The sequence below is a fragment of the Homarus americanus genome, unplaced genomic scaffold, assembly GCF_018991925.1.
Source record: "Homarus americanus isolate GMGI-L3 unplaced genomic scaffold, GMGI_Hamer_2.0 scaffold5773, whole genome shotgun sequence".
Taxonomy (NCBI): domain Eukaryota; kingdom Metazoa; phylum Arthropoda; class Malacostraca; order Decapoda; family Nephropidae; genus Homarus; species Homarus americanus.
In genome coordinates, this window is record NW_024717927.1 from 379,123 (window position 1) to 396,064 (window position 16,942).

The 16,942-nt window shown below is 41.1% G+C and overlaps 1 protein-coding gene across 1 annotated transcript; it reads left to right on the top strand.

Annotated features, from left to right (window-relative positions):
- The first annotated feature begins 1,243 nt into the window (after window positions 1–1,243).
- On the top strand, window positions 1,244–16,924 carry LOC121859073 (cadherin EGF LAG seven-pass G-type receptor 2-like). The gene is made up of 19 exons (XM_042355746.1): window positions 1,244–1,335; window positions 2,071–2,219; window positions 2,346–2,514; window positions 2,719–2,768; window positions 2,850–3,063; window positions 3,272–3,433; window positions 3,587–3,699; window positions 3,838–4,027; window positions 4,391–4,483; window positions 4,665–4,779; window positions 4,868–5,096; window positions 5,374–5,535; window positions 5,994–6,097; window positions 6,458–6,669; window positions 7,400–7,634; window positions 7,860–8,019; window positions 8,695–8,772; window positions 9,606–9,725; window positions 11,643–16,924. Exons 2-19 carry the CDS (start codon window positions 2,085–2,087, stop codon window positions 11,685–11,687), a joined length of 2,586 nt encoding a protein of 861 aa, XP_042211680.1. The 5' UTR covers window positions 1,244–1,335; window positions 2,071–2,084; the 3' UTR covers window positions 11,688–16,924.
- Window positions 16,925–16,942: the final 18 nt, after the last annotated feature.

Genomic DNA, 16,942 nt, shown 5'->3' on the forward strand with positions numbered 1-16,942 from the left:
AACCGGTGAGTGCGATGATTCAAACCTTACGTAACCAGTGGTGCAATGATTCTCAGCCTTGTCCAGTGGTGCCAGATGATTCTCAACCTTACGTAACCAGTGGTGCCAGATGATTCTCAACCTCACGTAACCAATGGTGCGATGATTCTCAACCTTACGTAACCAGTGGTGCCAATGATTCTCAACCTTCGTAACCAGTGGTGCCAGATGATTCTCAACCTTACGTGACCAGTGGTGCCAGATGATTCTCAACCTTACGTAACCAGTGGTGCCAGATGATTCTCAACCTAACGTAACCAGTGGTGCCAGATGATTCTCAACCTTACGTAACCAGTGGTGCCAGATGATTCTCAACCTTACGTAACCAGTGGTGCCAGATGATTCTCAACCTTACGTAACCAGTGGTGCCAGATGATTCTCAACCTAACGTAACCAGTGGTGCCAGATGATTCTCAACCTTACGTAACCAGTGGTGCCAGATGATTCTCAACCTAACGTAACCAGTGGTGCCAGATGATTCTCAACCTTACGTAACCAGTGGTGCCAGATGATTCTCAACCTAACGTAACCAGTGGTGCCAGATGAGCCATAACCTAAAGGGTGTATGTTGAATGGTTATATACTGTATATATTTCCAGGTGGCATCGAGAGGCACCGCAGACACTGGCCTGACTGCTGCACCAACAACAAGAACATAGTCAGCAGCAGCGCAGGCCCCTCACCATGCCGCAGACTCACCCTCACCAGCAGCAGACTCACCCTCACCAGCAGCAGACTCACCCTCACCACCAGCAGACTCACCCTCACCACCAGCAGACTCACCCTCACCAGCAGACTCACCCTCACCAGCAGACTCGCTACTCCATGTAAACAACAGGCTCTAGGGCGTGTTGGTCGAGCCACTTGTGATGAATTTATAATTTATCTTTTGTTTACACTTGTCTCTCAGCGTTCCCTCCTCTCAACCAATCACAGTTAACGTAGAGAACAATGTTACCACCTAGCATCACTATTGGCTCGTGATAACCTTTGTATACCCCCGGAGTGATGACAGAGTGAAAGAGAGAGTGAGAAAGAGTGAGAGAATTTGTGTGAAAGTGTGAAAATTAGTACCACATAGTTTTGGCTCTTTATCTTATTATCTTATTTATCTTTACTTATCATGGTTTCCTCCTCTCTCCCTCTCCTTCCTCCTCCTCCCTCCCTCCTCCCTCCTCCTCCTCCCTCCCTCCTCCCTCCCTCCCCCTCCTTCCTCTGTGTGTCTTTAAACAGATCCGACTGAGCAGTTACCGACTACTGGAGCCCCTCACATCTTCCCTGATGCTGATGTACACGGTGAGTTATCTCTCTCTCTCTCTCTCTCTCTCTCTCTCTCTCTCTCTTCTCTCATCTATTTTCATATACTAGCTATATCTATGTTCTATCTGACTCTTTATACATCTAAATTTTCCTTTCATTTCTAACTGTATCTATCTATATCAAATTAACTATATCAAATTATCTATATCGAATTATTTATATCTAATTATCTATATCTAATTATCTATATCTAATTATCTATATCTAATTATTTATATTAATTATCTATCTAATTTAATCTGTTTGTGTATAAGTATCTATCTTGGCTAGTTATTGACACTACTAGTTGCAGGAAGAAGGATAAAGTAACTCGCCACCTTTCTCAACTCAACACACTGTACTGAGGCAGATTATTTGTAGTAGTAATTATTAGCGTTGACCTTAAGTGATAAGAAATTAACATAACACCATCTAACCTAACCTAACCTTACCTTACTACCTAACCTAACCTAACCTAACCTAACCTAACCCAAGCCTAACCTAACTAACCTAACCTGACCTAACCTAACCTAACTAGCCAACCTAACCTAGCCTAACCTAACACCTAACCTAACCTACTACCACCTAACCTAACCCAAACCTACCTAACCTAACTCCTGACCTAACCTAACCTAACTAACCTAACCTAACCTGACCTGACCTAACCTAACCTAACCTAACCTAACCTAACCTACCTAACCTAACCTTCCCCCATCGTGGTCCGTTATTCAGGCCAGGAGTACTCAATGACCACGGACCTACACATACCGTACATACACCTGATGATGAAAGACGTTAATGATGTCGGTAACAACTATGAGCTGATCGATGGTCCTTTTGGCTTTGGTTACGGGATTGATATTAACGCCGAGAAACAACAGGTGAGTGGCGGTGTTTGTACAGTAATTATGATGATGTATACTGTAAAATTTAACCTTGATTCACTCTCACTTACTCTCCATACCCTCTCCTACTCTTCTCTTCCCTCTCCCTCACCCACTCAACAGTGTCAAAGCATGACGACCACTACTGATGATGGAGACTGTGCCTACGACCCGATCAAATGTAACAATGGTGTCAGCTTCAGTATCTGGGAGAGGATCATCGCTACCCTAGACGAGTTCTTTGGCTCCCACAAGATGGAGGACTTCCCGAAGAAGTACATCATCTCTACTGGTAAGTTTTAGTGGATCAGTTATATAAGGCTGTTTTAGCCACTCTACTACACTGGTTAGCTTCACTGGGCGGTTTATTGCTCTTAATGAAGCTCAGAATAACCCTCCCACCTACAGTATAACCCTCCCACCTACAGTATAACCCTCCCACCTACAGTATAACCCTCCCACCTACACAGAGAGTATAACCCAGTATACCCAACAGGTGGAGACATGATGGGTCACCCTGGTATAGCGTTATATCACCATGCGTTTGTTTGGTTTATGTGTTTGAGTACTGTTTTAATATACCACAGGTGAGATTCATGACTCACGCTTTGTAATCTTCCTTTACAGTTGCTGATTAATGACAGGATTGTGGCTTACAGTACAGAAGGTATTAGTGTAACCGCTCTGCCGCCCCTCGACCCACCTGAGCTGATGATAGGCTGCCACAAGACCTCAACCGATACCACCTACCGCCACTACCACACGACCCAGCTAGATGAGTTCGCTTGGTGGAATAGACGTCTGGTTGATGAGGATGTTATCTACTTCCTCGGTGGCTATGGTGGGTTGTGGGTGTGGGTAGGAGAGAGAAAGTGGAAGAGAGGAGACAGGGTAGAATAGAGAAAGAGAGAGAGAAAGAGTTAAGAAAGAAAAAAGATAGAGAGAAAGGGTGTAAGAGAGAGTGGCAGAGAGAGAAAGATACTTTCGTAATTTATCTCCCTATCTCAGGACATTAATCACCCTATCTTCTTCTCCTGCCGCGGCCACAGAGGGAGAGAGCGAGAACATAGACCCAGATGAGTTCGCCACCATGCTGAACAGGACCCACCTAAACGACCCTGTACAGTTGGCAGTGGCGGCCTCGGTGCTGGAAGAAATGACGAGGGCGACTAGTGACGACTCCTTCAACGCCTCCACCGCTACTGACGAAGGTGGGATAGATAAGCAGGAGGGGTGTAAGGAAGGGAGGAAGGAAGGGAGGGAAAATAGGAAAGGAGAATATTATTATTATTATTATTATTATTATTATTATTATTATTATTATTATTATTATTATTATTATTATTATTATTATTTACACACAGAACGAAAGGCGAAGATCGAATCGTTTAATATAACGTTAGAGAGCGTCAAGAAGATGACTGACCCCAAGTTCGTCCCTCGCTGTATACTGGAGAAAGACCTCGAGAGATCCATGGTGAGTCTCTCTCTCTCTCTCTACCTGTATGTGAGTGTGTGTCTAGCCCCTCTCTCCCTCTGCATGTGTGTTTCTCTGTGGTAAATAACAATACTATAATAACCTACTACAGGATTATTTCCACCGTGTTCCTGACAGACGATCATCAAGGTGATAAACAACTTGATGGACGAGAGTAAGAAAGAGGACTGGTTGTTGTATGAGGAGGAGCACGGGAAAGACGTCTTCCTCTTGTGTCAGTACATGAGAGGCTACCTTCACGCCGTCTACCAGGGTCTACTGTGTAACAACACCCAAAGTGGTCACACCGTGGAGCTGTCTCAAATGTGTAAGTGTAGTGGTGTACTGTGGTGGTAGTGTGGTGGTGGTGTGGTAGGGTGGTGGTGTAGTAGTTGTGGTGTAGTGTGGTGTGTGGGTAGTGGTGGTGGTGGTGTGTAGTGTGGGTGGTGTGGTGGTGTGGTAGTGGTGGTGGTGGTGTGGTAGGTAGTGTGGTGGTGGTAGTGGTGTGGTAGGGTGGTAGTGTGGTAGTGTGGTGGTCCTTTAGAAGCACCTGTATTACTGTCTGATGTTCTTGTTCTCCTGTTCTTAATTTATATTTTTGTTCTCCTGATCTTAATTGATGTTCTTGTTCTGTTCTTACCTGATGTTCTCCTGTTCTTAATTGGTGTTCTGATTCTGTGTTGTTCTACAGGTATTAAGGTTGTGAAGCGGACGATAGATATTGGCTACAGTACCAAGGATAGATTTACCATTCCGGGATGTTCTGGTTTAGGGAAAGTACTAGGTATGTGTTCTGTTCTTGTTCTTTAACCCTCTGATAACTTGTTCTTTAATCCTCTGATAACTTGTTCTTTAACCTCTGATAACATGTTCTTTAACCTCTTATAACTTGTTCTTTTGTTCTCTATCTCTGGTAAATATGTCAGTCTGTTCACCATTAACCAAGAGTGTTCGTCTGTCCACAGTTCCGGTAAATCTGTTCTCTGATCCACGATGTAATCACCGAACCGCTAACTTCAGGTGTACGGCGTATAAGGGCATCCACACCATGCAGGCCTCACCTATCAGACTTAACACTGGGTGAGTGTGTCTCTCTCTCTCTCTCTCTCTCACTCATAAACCTCTCCCATACCGCTCCCTGTCTCTCACACACACCTCTCCCTCACAGTGCCTTCAATACCAAAGTGGACAATATCCTGGACTCACTCATCACAGAACTGGACGTTAACACCGATCAAATATTATTACCCAACGGAGATCTCGACCCAAAGTCCCCGAGGTGCGACCCTGACCCCGCCAAGCTGACCACTCACCCAATAATAGTCACCCATCGTCACTTCGACCCTCAGGTCCAGTTCAGGAAGCCACTGTTTCACGCCGGGGAAGTCAGAACCACGGTCAGTCGCCCTTTGATGTTTCTATATAACTTACGTGTTGTGATTATTATTTTAGGGGTTATATATGTTTGTGTGGTTGTTTGATTGTTGTTGTAATGTTTTTTTTTTGTTGTGTAGTTTTTCCATCAGCCACACACCACCACTACCAACCACCACCCACCCATCACCACTATCAACAACTACCAACTACAATCACCACCAACCCCCCCAACTAACCACCACTACCAACCCCCTACCAACCACCCATCACCACCACTAACCTAGCTAACGTCCACAGATCGGAACCCGTATCTGTGTTTGGTGGAACCCGGCGCTGGGGCAACACGGGGCGTGGGACCGGTATGGGTGTCGTGTGTGGGAGGCCAAGCCGGAGTATACCAAGTGTGCCTGTCAACACCTCGGCAAGTATGTCATCATTGCCGAGAAGCTAGAACCCATGGTAAGTACGTCGTCGGTTTCAAGGTTACGTTGTCGGTGTCGGTGTTAAGGGTACGTTGTCGGTGTCGGTTTCAAGGGTACGTTGTCGGTGTCGGTTTCAAGGGTACGTTGTCGGTGTCGGTTTCAAGGGTACGTTGTCGGTTTCAGGGGTACGTTGTCGGTTTCAGGGGTACGTTGTTGGCTTCAGGTGCTTTTACGGTACAGTTGAGGGTACACTTCACTACGGAGACGTCAGTTTTAATGATTTATTCAAGAGATTTTATTCAGCCCAGAGGCCATCCCGTACACAAGGACTTGATATATTGATTTTTCCCACAGGATGTTCTCTGACAAGTCGTTCCCTCTTTCCCTTCATTATATTTTTTTTCCCAGGATGTTTGTTTTCTCAAGTAACAAATCCTCATTTTTTCCCAGGATGTTGTTGGACTTATTTATTTATCAAATGTGTTTTTATCCCAGGAGGTGCCAGAAGAGCCCATGTGGTTAACGATAGTGAGGTACATCTTATACGGCGTCTCAGCTCTGTGTCTCATTCTCTACATCATCGTGGTTGGCATCTCCGGGTGAGTAACATGTGACATTTTTTAACTTGTCGAGTAGTGTAGTGTGTGTGGATGACCCCTTACGTTGGGTCACCTGAAGATTAGACATCCTAACGCTACCTGGAAATTAGGATGTGTAGTCTTCTGGTGAAATAAGCTGGGGTGTGTAGTCTTCTGGTGAAATAAGCTGGGGTGTGTAGTCTTTAGGTGAAATAAGCTGGGGTGTGTAGTCTTCAGGTGAAATAAGCTGAGTGTTTAATCTTCAGGTGATCTCTTATGTCATTCTCATGTGCTGTCAACCTGTCCCTAGTTACCGACTAGTTATAAACTGAAGGACCTCCCCCAACCCTGACCTCCTCCTACCCTGACCTCCTCCTACAGGGACCTGAAGGAGAAATTCCACTTGATGGGGATGACCTTGGCTGCAATGTTGTTGGCGGCGAGTGTCTTCATGGTGCTGAGTGACCTTCATGGGGTGAGAGAAGGACGTCACACCTGCGCCTTCTTCGGGATAGCCATTCACTTCCTGTACCTGTGTGCCAGCATCTGGGTCGGTGCTATTGGTCACGCGACCTTCAAGTGTATCACCTCAGGTATGACTCCAGTGTGTGTGGGGTGGGGGGTGAGAGTATGGGGAGATGTAGGGTGTGAGAGGGTGTGTGGGGTGTGGGAGAGTGTGTAGGGTGTGAGAGGGTGTGTGGGGTGTGGGAGAGTGTGTAGGGTGTGAGAGGGTGTGTGGGGTGTGGGAGAGTGTGTAGGGTGTGTAGGGTGTGTGTGTGTGGGAGAGAAAGCTGGAGAATTAACCTGGGTATCCTGTGTAGTTCGGATGCCATGAACGGTCACTTGTGTATCAGCGATCATTATCACTGTCTGAACATCTCACTTTGTTATGTCGGGAGCCTCAGCCTACCAGTGTAAGTCTATTTATCTGTACCATGAATTCACAAAGATCTGTACATTGAAATTCCACTCGTAACTGTTACTGTGAAAATTAACTAGACAACGCGTACTGGGGTGTTACAGTCCTTTTAGAAGCCACGCTCTTACTGTTGTGTTCTTCACTGTGCGACCCTGTAAAGTACTGTGAGTTTAGGTGTTCCTTTCATCACATGACTGACGGCTTTAAGAACTCTAACGTGATGGTTAACGATAGCAAGTATTATCTTCGGTTGTAGATCATATGAGTTTGGGTTCTAATAGACTCTAACCTAACCTAACCATACCATTGAGACTGGGCCCCATTTGGAGTAAAAAACCTACGATCTGGGCGCCAATCCTAATGTTTGCTTTAGGTTAGAGTCATGACACAATCCTCTCCTTCAGGTATTGTCGGGGGTAGTCTGCGCCCCTACCTGTACCTGTGTGTGGGCCTGACACTCATATCGGTGGGGTGCGTCTTGACCTTCCTCCTGAAACACATGGGCAACGATCCCCGCTGCTTCATCTCGTGGGACAACGAACCCGAGTATCTCTTCTTCTGCCCCCTCGGTGCCGCCTGCTGCGTCGGTCTCTTCTGCGCCATCGTTATCTTCTTCAACCTGCGCACTGCCGCTCTTAGGTGGGTCTTTCTGCACTGGTGACTGTCGGGTATGTCTGATAGGTACCAACCTAAACTAACTTTACCACTAGGATATGGGCTCAGGTCTAGTGGGCCTTAGTGGCTACACAGATGTAGGGGAATTTATAATAAAACCTTCCAGTTGCTGTTAACAAATAACCTCACTTTTATTGACCTAACAATGCCGGTAATACTAAGCGTTATAACCAGCTGCCACTGTTACAGGAACAACCCGACCATGACAGACTACCGCACCTTCAGCCTGGGAGCCTCATTCTTCACCATCTACTTCTCCACGACGTGGGTTCTCGGCTTCTTGACCTACTTCCGCCTCGATCTTGACTTTAGCTTTTATACATTTTTCCAAATCTTGAACGGCTTGATGGTAAGAATTGTGGAGACGAATGATTATCTTCTCAACCTTGTGTCCAGCCACCATCATTAAGACTGGTTTAGTGTAGTCATGGTCATACCAAACACCATCACGCTAAATTATATATACAGTACAGCTGCACTTAGACAATATAAGAAGAATAATTGTTCTATTATCCATATTGTGTATAAGTGTTTAGCTTTAATTCGGTTGGGTTACATCAGATCACAGGCAAGATTTTGAACTGGATTGATAACTGGTTCGAAGACTAACAACAAAGAGTCTGAGTGGAATAAATTGTCACAGGAGTACCAGAAGGCTGAGGCTGTGTCCTTATGTACTAAAATATCAACTCTTTCTTGCCTTAACATATTGTAGTTTTCTGTGGTTGTTTTCAGTTTACTTAGGAAGATTTTTGTTTTGTTACCAACTTAGCCACAATGATCCATGTATGGCAGCCGGTTAATGTGTGTTGATAATGACTGTGCAATTTGCAAGCGTACACGTCACTAGAAATATATCGTTGAAATGAGTTATGAGTATTTTTGTTGTTAATTCACACCACCGTATAGAAGAAATAATGTTTATTTATGTTGCAAGCTAACACCACCATAAAAGTAATACAGTGTTGTGTTGTTAGCTCACACCACCACAGAAGTAATGCAGTGTTATTGTGTTGTGTTGCAGGGAGTGGTGTTGATGTGTTGCATAGGCGTGGGGTCGTCGAAGTTCAGGATGGTGTTCGCGGGTCAGGCCAAGAAGAGGGTAACGTATATCTGACTTCATTTACAGACATTGGACTGGACAAAACCCCCACCAGGTTATTTCTTACTGGACAAAATCCCTTCAAACTTCCCACTGGACACAATTCTACTGGACAAAGACCTATAATATGACAGAAAGTCCCAGACAGTTTCCCAATGTACTGTACACAACTTCATTATCTAAATAATTATTTCGTCACTGACGTAATGATTGATATAAAAGTACAGTAATGGAATTAATATAGAGTAATAAACTTTATTTAACCTTCAAATTCTGAAAGTAATATCGTTGTGAAAAGTAGACGAGAGAAGTCAAAATATTACATTTTCAAATACAAACTAAATAATGTTTCCTTATTATACTCTGACAGTTGGTAGACAATAAGGTAATAAACGAATATAAAGACAATTGATAAACGGATGGATAACATATATATATATATATATATATATATATATATATATATATATATATATATATATATATATATATATATATATATATATATATATATATATATATATATATATATATATATATATATATATTTCATTCGCCCAATAAAGCACGCGGACATCTACATACAATCAACACCTCAACCCGCCAGGATTCGAACCCATGGCCCACGAGCCCATGACTGTGATCGGAGAACGCTACCTAGTATCCTGGTGGTCCAGAGGTAGCCTTCCCCGGTCACAGCCGTGGGCCGTGGATTCGAATCCTGGCGGGTTGAGGTGTTGATTGTACATATATATATATGTATATATATATATATATATTTATATATATAAGTTATTTATATTATTTAAATACGGTTGTTATTATTACGACAGAGGGAGATGTTCCTGAACTACACTAATAAGAAAGGAGGCGATGATGAGAACGACGACACCAAGAAGCTGGGTTCACCAGCCGACCAGACCCCACCCACCCGCCCAGTCACGCCATCCTTTGTCAGTATCCCTGTACTGTGTTATCTTTGTTATATAGATCATGTACTGTTATATGCAGTCACAAGCTAAGGTACCCGACATCGCCCAGCTTATTAATGAAACAATATCCTTACCGTGGACCCACAACCAAAAATGTAGTGGTGGGGGAAGTTGGCCTTTCGTAGAGGGACTGGAGATAGTGCCTGGCCATTAGAACGTAAGAACATAAGAATGGAGGAAACTGCAGTGGGCCTATTGGCCCATACTGGGCAGTCCCGTTTACACCCAACCCCTGTTGCTCATATAAGCATCCAACCTATGTTTGAAGCTATCCAGCGTATTCGAGTTAATGATGATATTTGGTAACTTGTTCCATTCATCCACTACTCTGTTTCCAAACCAGTGTTTACCTATTTCACGCCTAAATCTAAATTTGTCTAATTTAAAACCATTGTTACGAGTTCGCTCCTGGTTGGATAGTTTGAGTACCTTTGTAATATCTCCTTTGTTTAGCCCTGCCTTCCACTTATACACCTCTATCAGGTCGCCCCTCACTCTACGTCTCTCGAGGGAGTGCAAATTAAGATGCTTTAACCTGTCTCTATACTCAAGGTTCCTAATGCCCGGGATTAGTCTTGTCATTCTCCTCTGAATTCTTTCCAAGGATTCTATATCCATTCTATAATACGGTGACCAGAACTGAACTGTGTAATCCAGGTGTGGTCTCACAAGAGCAAGATACAGTTTTAGGATGACCTAGCTAGTCTTGTAACTAACACTCCTTTGTATGAACCCAAGTACTTTATTAGCCTTGTTACGAGCAAAAACACATTGTTTACTTGGCTTAAGGTTACTACTTATCATTACTCCTAAATCTCTCTCGCAGTCGGATTTCTCTATGGCATCGTTGTTCATCTGATATCTGGTTTCCCTGTTTACATCTCCTATACTGAGTACTTTACATTTGTCCACGTTTAATTTCATCTGCCATTTTTCAGACCATTCGAAAAATTTGTTTAGATCTTCCTGTAGTTTTGTGGCGTCCTCGTCAGATTTAATAACATCCTATTTTAGTGTCATCAGCAAATTTGCTTATGTTGCTGTCTATGCCGATATCTATGTCGTTTATGTATATAATAAATAATAATGGTCCAAGTACTGAGCCTTGGGGAACTCCACTTGTGACGTTGCTCCATTCCCTAGGCCACGTGCACCTCCCTTCCAAATTTCAGCTTTCTATCTTCAAAACTGTGGAAATGCATAAGGAACATACACAGAATGTCTTTCATATACAAGTACAGGTTTATATTGTAGATGTGTGGTGTATGTTCAGTTCACACCCACACACACACGTCAATGCACTACTGTTCGTTGAATTAGTGTTGTATTGAAGATTAAGGTAAAATATCTATTCCTTGTGTGTTTTTAGATTATAGGGTCTCGCTAGTTACTGTAGTTTATGGGAAATTAACAACACACGTTAGTAGTACTTTGGGAAATTAGTGAAACTATTGAGATAAATATATATAGAATTTCTTAATTGAACTCTGGGTTTTAAAGATTAGTCTAAGAGAAATTTGTGGATAGAATTCACTGAAAAGCTTCTTAAGTTTATTTCTAAGGGTGAAACTGAGTAGGCCAACTCTAGGTCAGGACACTCGACTAAGTAGTGCCCTTTGAGTTGCTTATACACCCCAATTAGGTCCTTCCCCGCCTGTCTGTAATATAAGCTAGGCATGTGTCCTTGAGTCCGGCAGGTTGTGAGCACTGTAACATGAACAAATGTAAATTTGTATTATTTAAATTTTGTAGGTAGATATACCGGTACCACAGTATGATTCCAAATTATTTCTGTAATTTGTATTTTCTAATGTTAGTTTTTTACAGTTATGGATTAATAATAATAATAATACAAAATTAATCATGTGTTATTTCCAGGTGGCGGGAAGACCAGTTTCAGGCGGCTCGATGTTCAGCGACTGAAGGACTCCTGAAACTGGAAGACAATGATGGACGCTGAAGAGCTTTAAGGACGTTAAAGGACTATAAGCAAGTTGAAGGAGTCTTCTAAACGCCAAATTTGAACTCGTCCTACGTTCACCATCACGAGCTTTTATTTACTCACCAGTCAATACAGGTTAAAGTAAGATTATATTGGCAAAGCCAAAGTTTGTGGCCACCAAGTACAGTACAGTAAACTCGGTTAACAAATTTTGGCCAACATTTCATCAAGACAACACTGAAACTAATTATTCACCATTTCAGCAAAATTATGATATTTTGTTTAACATTAAATAAACTTTCGGGTCAATTTCTCAGTAATAGGAGGCACTGAGGGTCACTATCCCTTCACAAAGTTTGGGTTTCTGTCCACCAAGGCAAATTTTTAACAAGTTGCTCATTAATAACATAATCACCAAGACAAAGATTGAATAATATTTTCATCAAATAAGAGAGCGTTTGAGTCACTCTCTACTAACATGGGCACTCTTAGCCATCAAGACAAATTTAAAATCCCCCTTTCATCAACAAATTAAATTTGGTTGAAGTTAAAAATTGTCATTTCATCTATTAATTATGTATGTCATTGTTGTCCCCTGGAGTTTGATACATTTATCTCAAAATTTTGACTATAATGAACAGTGATCATAAAATTAGTGTGACGAAGGTATATGCCTGACCTTAGCATAATTATAATATTGATTACTTGTATGTTGATTTATTTATCTTTAATTTACTTAATTAACATTGCTTTCATTCTCCTTAAATCGTCGATATCCTTTTAATTGGACATAAATCGCAATGGGGCTCGACACAAACCATTGTTATTTAGGCCTATCTCCCTAAATACAGTATACACAAGAAAAATCCTTTGTTATTATTCTTGTATGCAACCGTCACATTCATCTGTAATGTTTTTTTATTTTTTTTTTTTTATTACTCGAGAGCCCATAACAACTACAACTGATTAATACAACAGTTAGAACAGTGGACGATAACTCTGAAATTCTTAAGGTATACCCTCAAAAGGTCATAACTGCACTTTCTTTAAAAACAACATTTACTGTAGGCGGTCCACTGATTGACATTTGAAACAGCTACAACTCCTCTCATAAGAAACAGACTCAGGTGATCGAAATTCTACTTTATATTTTTGAAGATCGTGGTACAGGGGGGGGGGGGTTGTTCCATTGTCTGCACATGTTTGTTAACAGGTGAACTGCGCCGCGCGGTCTAAGTGTATTCAGTCTCGTCAACAAAAAACAAAAAATTACACCATGAAGCTTCAACAAAGTTACTTTCATTGGTACCAATTATCAAAATAAGTACTTTCTGCTTAATACAGTGGAGGTTCCGCCCCGGCTAGAAAGTTAAGTAAGGTTAAATAGTATTCTTTGGTTGGTTAGGTCAGGTTCTGTTTACTGTACGTAGTATAATTTGTTTTACTTACTGTCGTCCAAAGAACATCTATGGGTAAATTTTTACTTAAGTGCTGCGAGCAATTTCGCCAGCAAAAGCATTTTTTTCCTGCATGAATTTTGCTGCTTTTTTTATTGGAGATAGTTTTTTTCTGGGTGAAAAAAACAACCCCCACCCCAAGTGGTTATATAATGTTGCCTGTATTCAACTTATCCTTATTTAACCTAACGTAACATATTCCCCTATTGGGGAACCTATTTTTTCAGAGTTGGGTCATGTATTATATATCATGGTAATGTGATTCAGACACCCGAGCACTACACACTCCCCATGGCTCGCCGACGGTATTATGGTATACATTATAAAAAAGAAACACTTCCCCAAAAGAGAACACAGCCACTAGCAATTAACAACAAAAATTATGGTGGAAAAGCTGTGTTCTTGCTAGAATCGTTGGCAGCGTTAATCCACATGTTAACCCATCTATGGAGAAAAAAATAATGAAATCAAACGGTGTGTTCTGGCGTTAGCCATCTGCTCCTGATTACTAAGAAGTGTAATGGACGTTTCTGTAACCTAAGAAAGAATTAGAATTCTTATACATATATAATTTAGTAGCAATGTACTGTAATTTAAATCATGAATTCAATACTTTCTGAAACCCAGCTTTGGAGCATAAAGTAATAATTTTACTAAATATACTGTCTGGTACTCTAGGACCAGTGCCGGATTTACAAAGGGGCCATTGGGCCATGCCCCTGGGCCCCAAAGATACAAGGGCCCGGGAAAAATTTTCATGTACAGGTATTACAAAATTTTAATATTTCAGCATAATCTTGTGTACAAAAATATAGTGACCCTGTGACCCCTGTAAGCTCACCCTTATACTTTGATATCTGTATCATTATGAAAAATTCAAGTTATACAAATATTGAAATGTAAACGAACGCTGAATGTCTTACTTAATCTAAGTGTCATAGATTACAAGTTGCTCCAACAGTTCAATGAAGAGTGTCAGTATTGGTAAAACGTGTATTCACCACTTTAAAATTCTTGGCTGTGATCTGCTCAGTCTTGAAGAACATTTGAAAACACTCTTAACAAAGGTTATGGGAGACCTTTATATTTATCAAAAACCATCAATGAAGACCTGATAGATATTATTGGTGACATTATGCCCTTGTAGATAATGCATGAGATTAAAGATGCCAAATATTTTTTATTTTCAATGGACTCTGCACCTGATATCACCCATGTAGATCAGCTGACCCTCGTTGTTAGGTATGTGAACAGTAAGGGACCTGTTGAGAGATTCATAAAGTATATCGCTCTTCACTCAATACAGGAGAAAGCTTGGCTAAACGTATACAGGTACTTGAATTTTTTTGCCTCTCAAGGCATTAACATCGAAAATTGTCGTGGTCAGTCATACGCTAATGCAGCCAATATGAGTGGGAGGTACGTGGGTTTACAGGCATTGATCAGCAGAGAATGCAAGTACTGTATGCTGAATGTGTCCCCTGTGCTGCACATTCACTCATACTGGTTGGAGAGGCAGCAGCTGCCTGTTGTATTGAAGTTGTTAATCTCTTCTCCTTTGTAAATGAGCTCTTCACTTTCTTTTCTGCATCCACAAGCAGATGGAAAATGTTGACAGATAAAGTGGTTCCACTGGGCCTGAGTGTAGTAAAGCAACACTCCGATACATGCTGGTCAGCCAGACATGATGCAGTCATTGCAGTCCTGAGAGGCTACAATGCTGTCAAGTAATGTCTTTCAACAGTAGAAGCCAGATCTCAGAAACCTGACACAACGGCCATAGCTGGCAGCCTTGTCAAAAAGATGAAAAAGTTAGAATTTACCCAACTTTTTTTTGTTTCTGGGGAACTGTTTTAGAATGGTTTCAAGCAACTAACATTAGTTTGCAGAAAGCGGGTATAACTCTACCACTGTGAAGCTCTACAAATTCTTCAAGCATTTTGTTTAAGAGGAGAGATTCAAGTTTGAAGAGGATGAAGCAAGAGGAAAGACAATGAGGAGAGAAGGAGTGAAGCTGAGGCGATAGAGTTTTGCAAATGGAACATCAGAAAGTAATCCCAGATCATTGAGGGAGAAATTCAGGCAACAGTTCTTCTTCATTGTGGACATCCTTGTCAGTGCTCTTCAAAGGTCACAGGTTTATGAAGAGCTGTACAACAATTTTGGTTTTGTATCAGATTTAGCTAACCTGTCAAGTGCTGATATACGGTAAGCAAAGCAGCAACCAATTTGGTGGAAGCTTATCCTAAAGACATTGAAGAGTCACTCAGTTATACTGGATTCCTTCCAGATCCAGATATTTGCCTTGATGAATCTGACAAGGATCATAACCAAGAGCTGTTCATGTTATCTTTCATTCAGCCTATGTTAGATATTCTCGTTAATGTGAACATTCTACTCAAAATATATCTTTGCGCTGTGCAAAAATTGTGCAGGTGAAAGGTCATTCTCAAAACTTTAACGAATAAAAAATTACCTGAGAAACTCTATCTGCCAAGACAGACTGAACAAGTTGAGCATATTGTCAACTGAACATGAGCTGTTGGACTCCTTGGACACAAAGTATTTTTAGAAATTTTTGCATAGCCAAAGTTAGGAAGATGAACATTTAATTGTGCGTAAAATATATAAACAATAATTTGTAAATTGTTGCCTTAATACTTTAGTGGAAATAAAATCAAATAATTAAAAAGTGTAAGTGGTGTTAAAATTAAAAAAAATAAATTATAAAACTCAACCCTGACCTGAGTCATGGACTAAGTTGAGTACCAACCTGCCAGGTAGACTTTTTGTTTGGGTGGGGGCTTCCACAGTCGATGGCCCCCAAGCCCTGCCAAATCTAAATCTGGCACTGTCTAGGACAGTGATTTCATCAGCTTTAACAAATCTAACCCGGACTGTATTTTTTAGTGCGCTACAACCCATTGCTGTAAAATTCTGAAATTTCCAAATACAGTACTTGGGACATTGTCTTGATAATGTAGTGAAAATCTTGTAGTAGTAATGATCTAGTTCCTGTCAGTAATCATGTATCTGCTCCATAACTTATTGATATGACCAAATAATTATAATGTTGCTTACTTTCCTGACCTTTTGTAAAAGGTCATGATTGTACTGTTCACCAGTATTTGTACAGTATATGGTAAATATTTGTTTGATGGCTGTGGCTCCTTTTTGTTATGAGAATTCAACTGCCAAATTACTGTTGAAACCTAACCTAACCTAACCTCTATTAACCAAGTATTACTAATTAAGTTATCCTAACCAACCAAACCTAACCTAAAATCTTGCTGCAGGCATTAAACGAATATTAACCTTGTGTACCTTGTGAGGCCCTCTTGACCATGTCACTTGTTATATAGAAACAAACAAATTGCTTGTACAACACACTCAAGTGTTCCTCATAGCAGTTCACCTTACCTCCTTCTCAGCTTAGGATTGATTAAAAATATTATATAAAATATTGCAGCCAGATAATATCACACTTGACTTGTGTACTGTGCCTCCAGTGTAGTGTGTTTCACTCTAGAGTGCTGACATTTGTAATCATATATTTTAGGAGTTATGCAGATTTCTTTATTAATTTTCAAAGTATATCGAGTGTTGAGGCTTGAACTGTATACATTACTGTACAGTATAATAGATTACAGTATATAAAACGAACATATGAAAACCATTTATTTTGCTAAAGAGTTAAGTGTTGCAAAATATAATAAACCGGTAGTATATACATGGCTGTTATATAATAAATATAAGTGTGAGTTGGTTGTATGTTTATT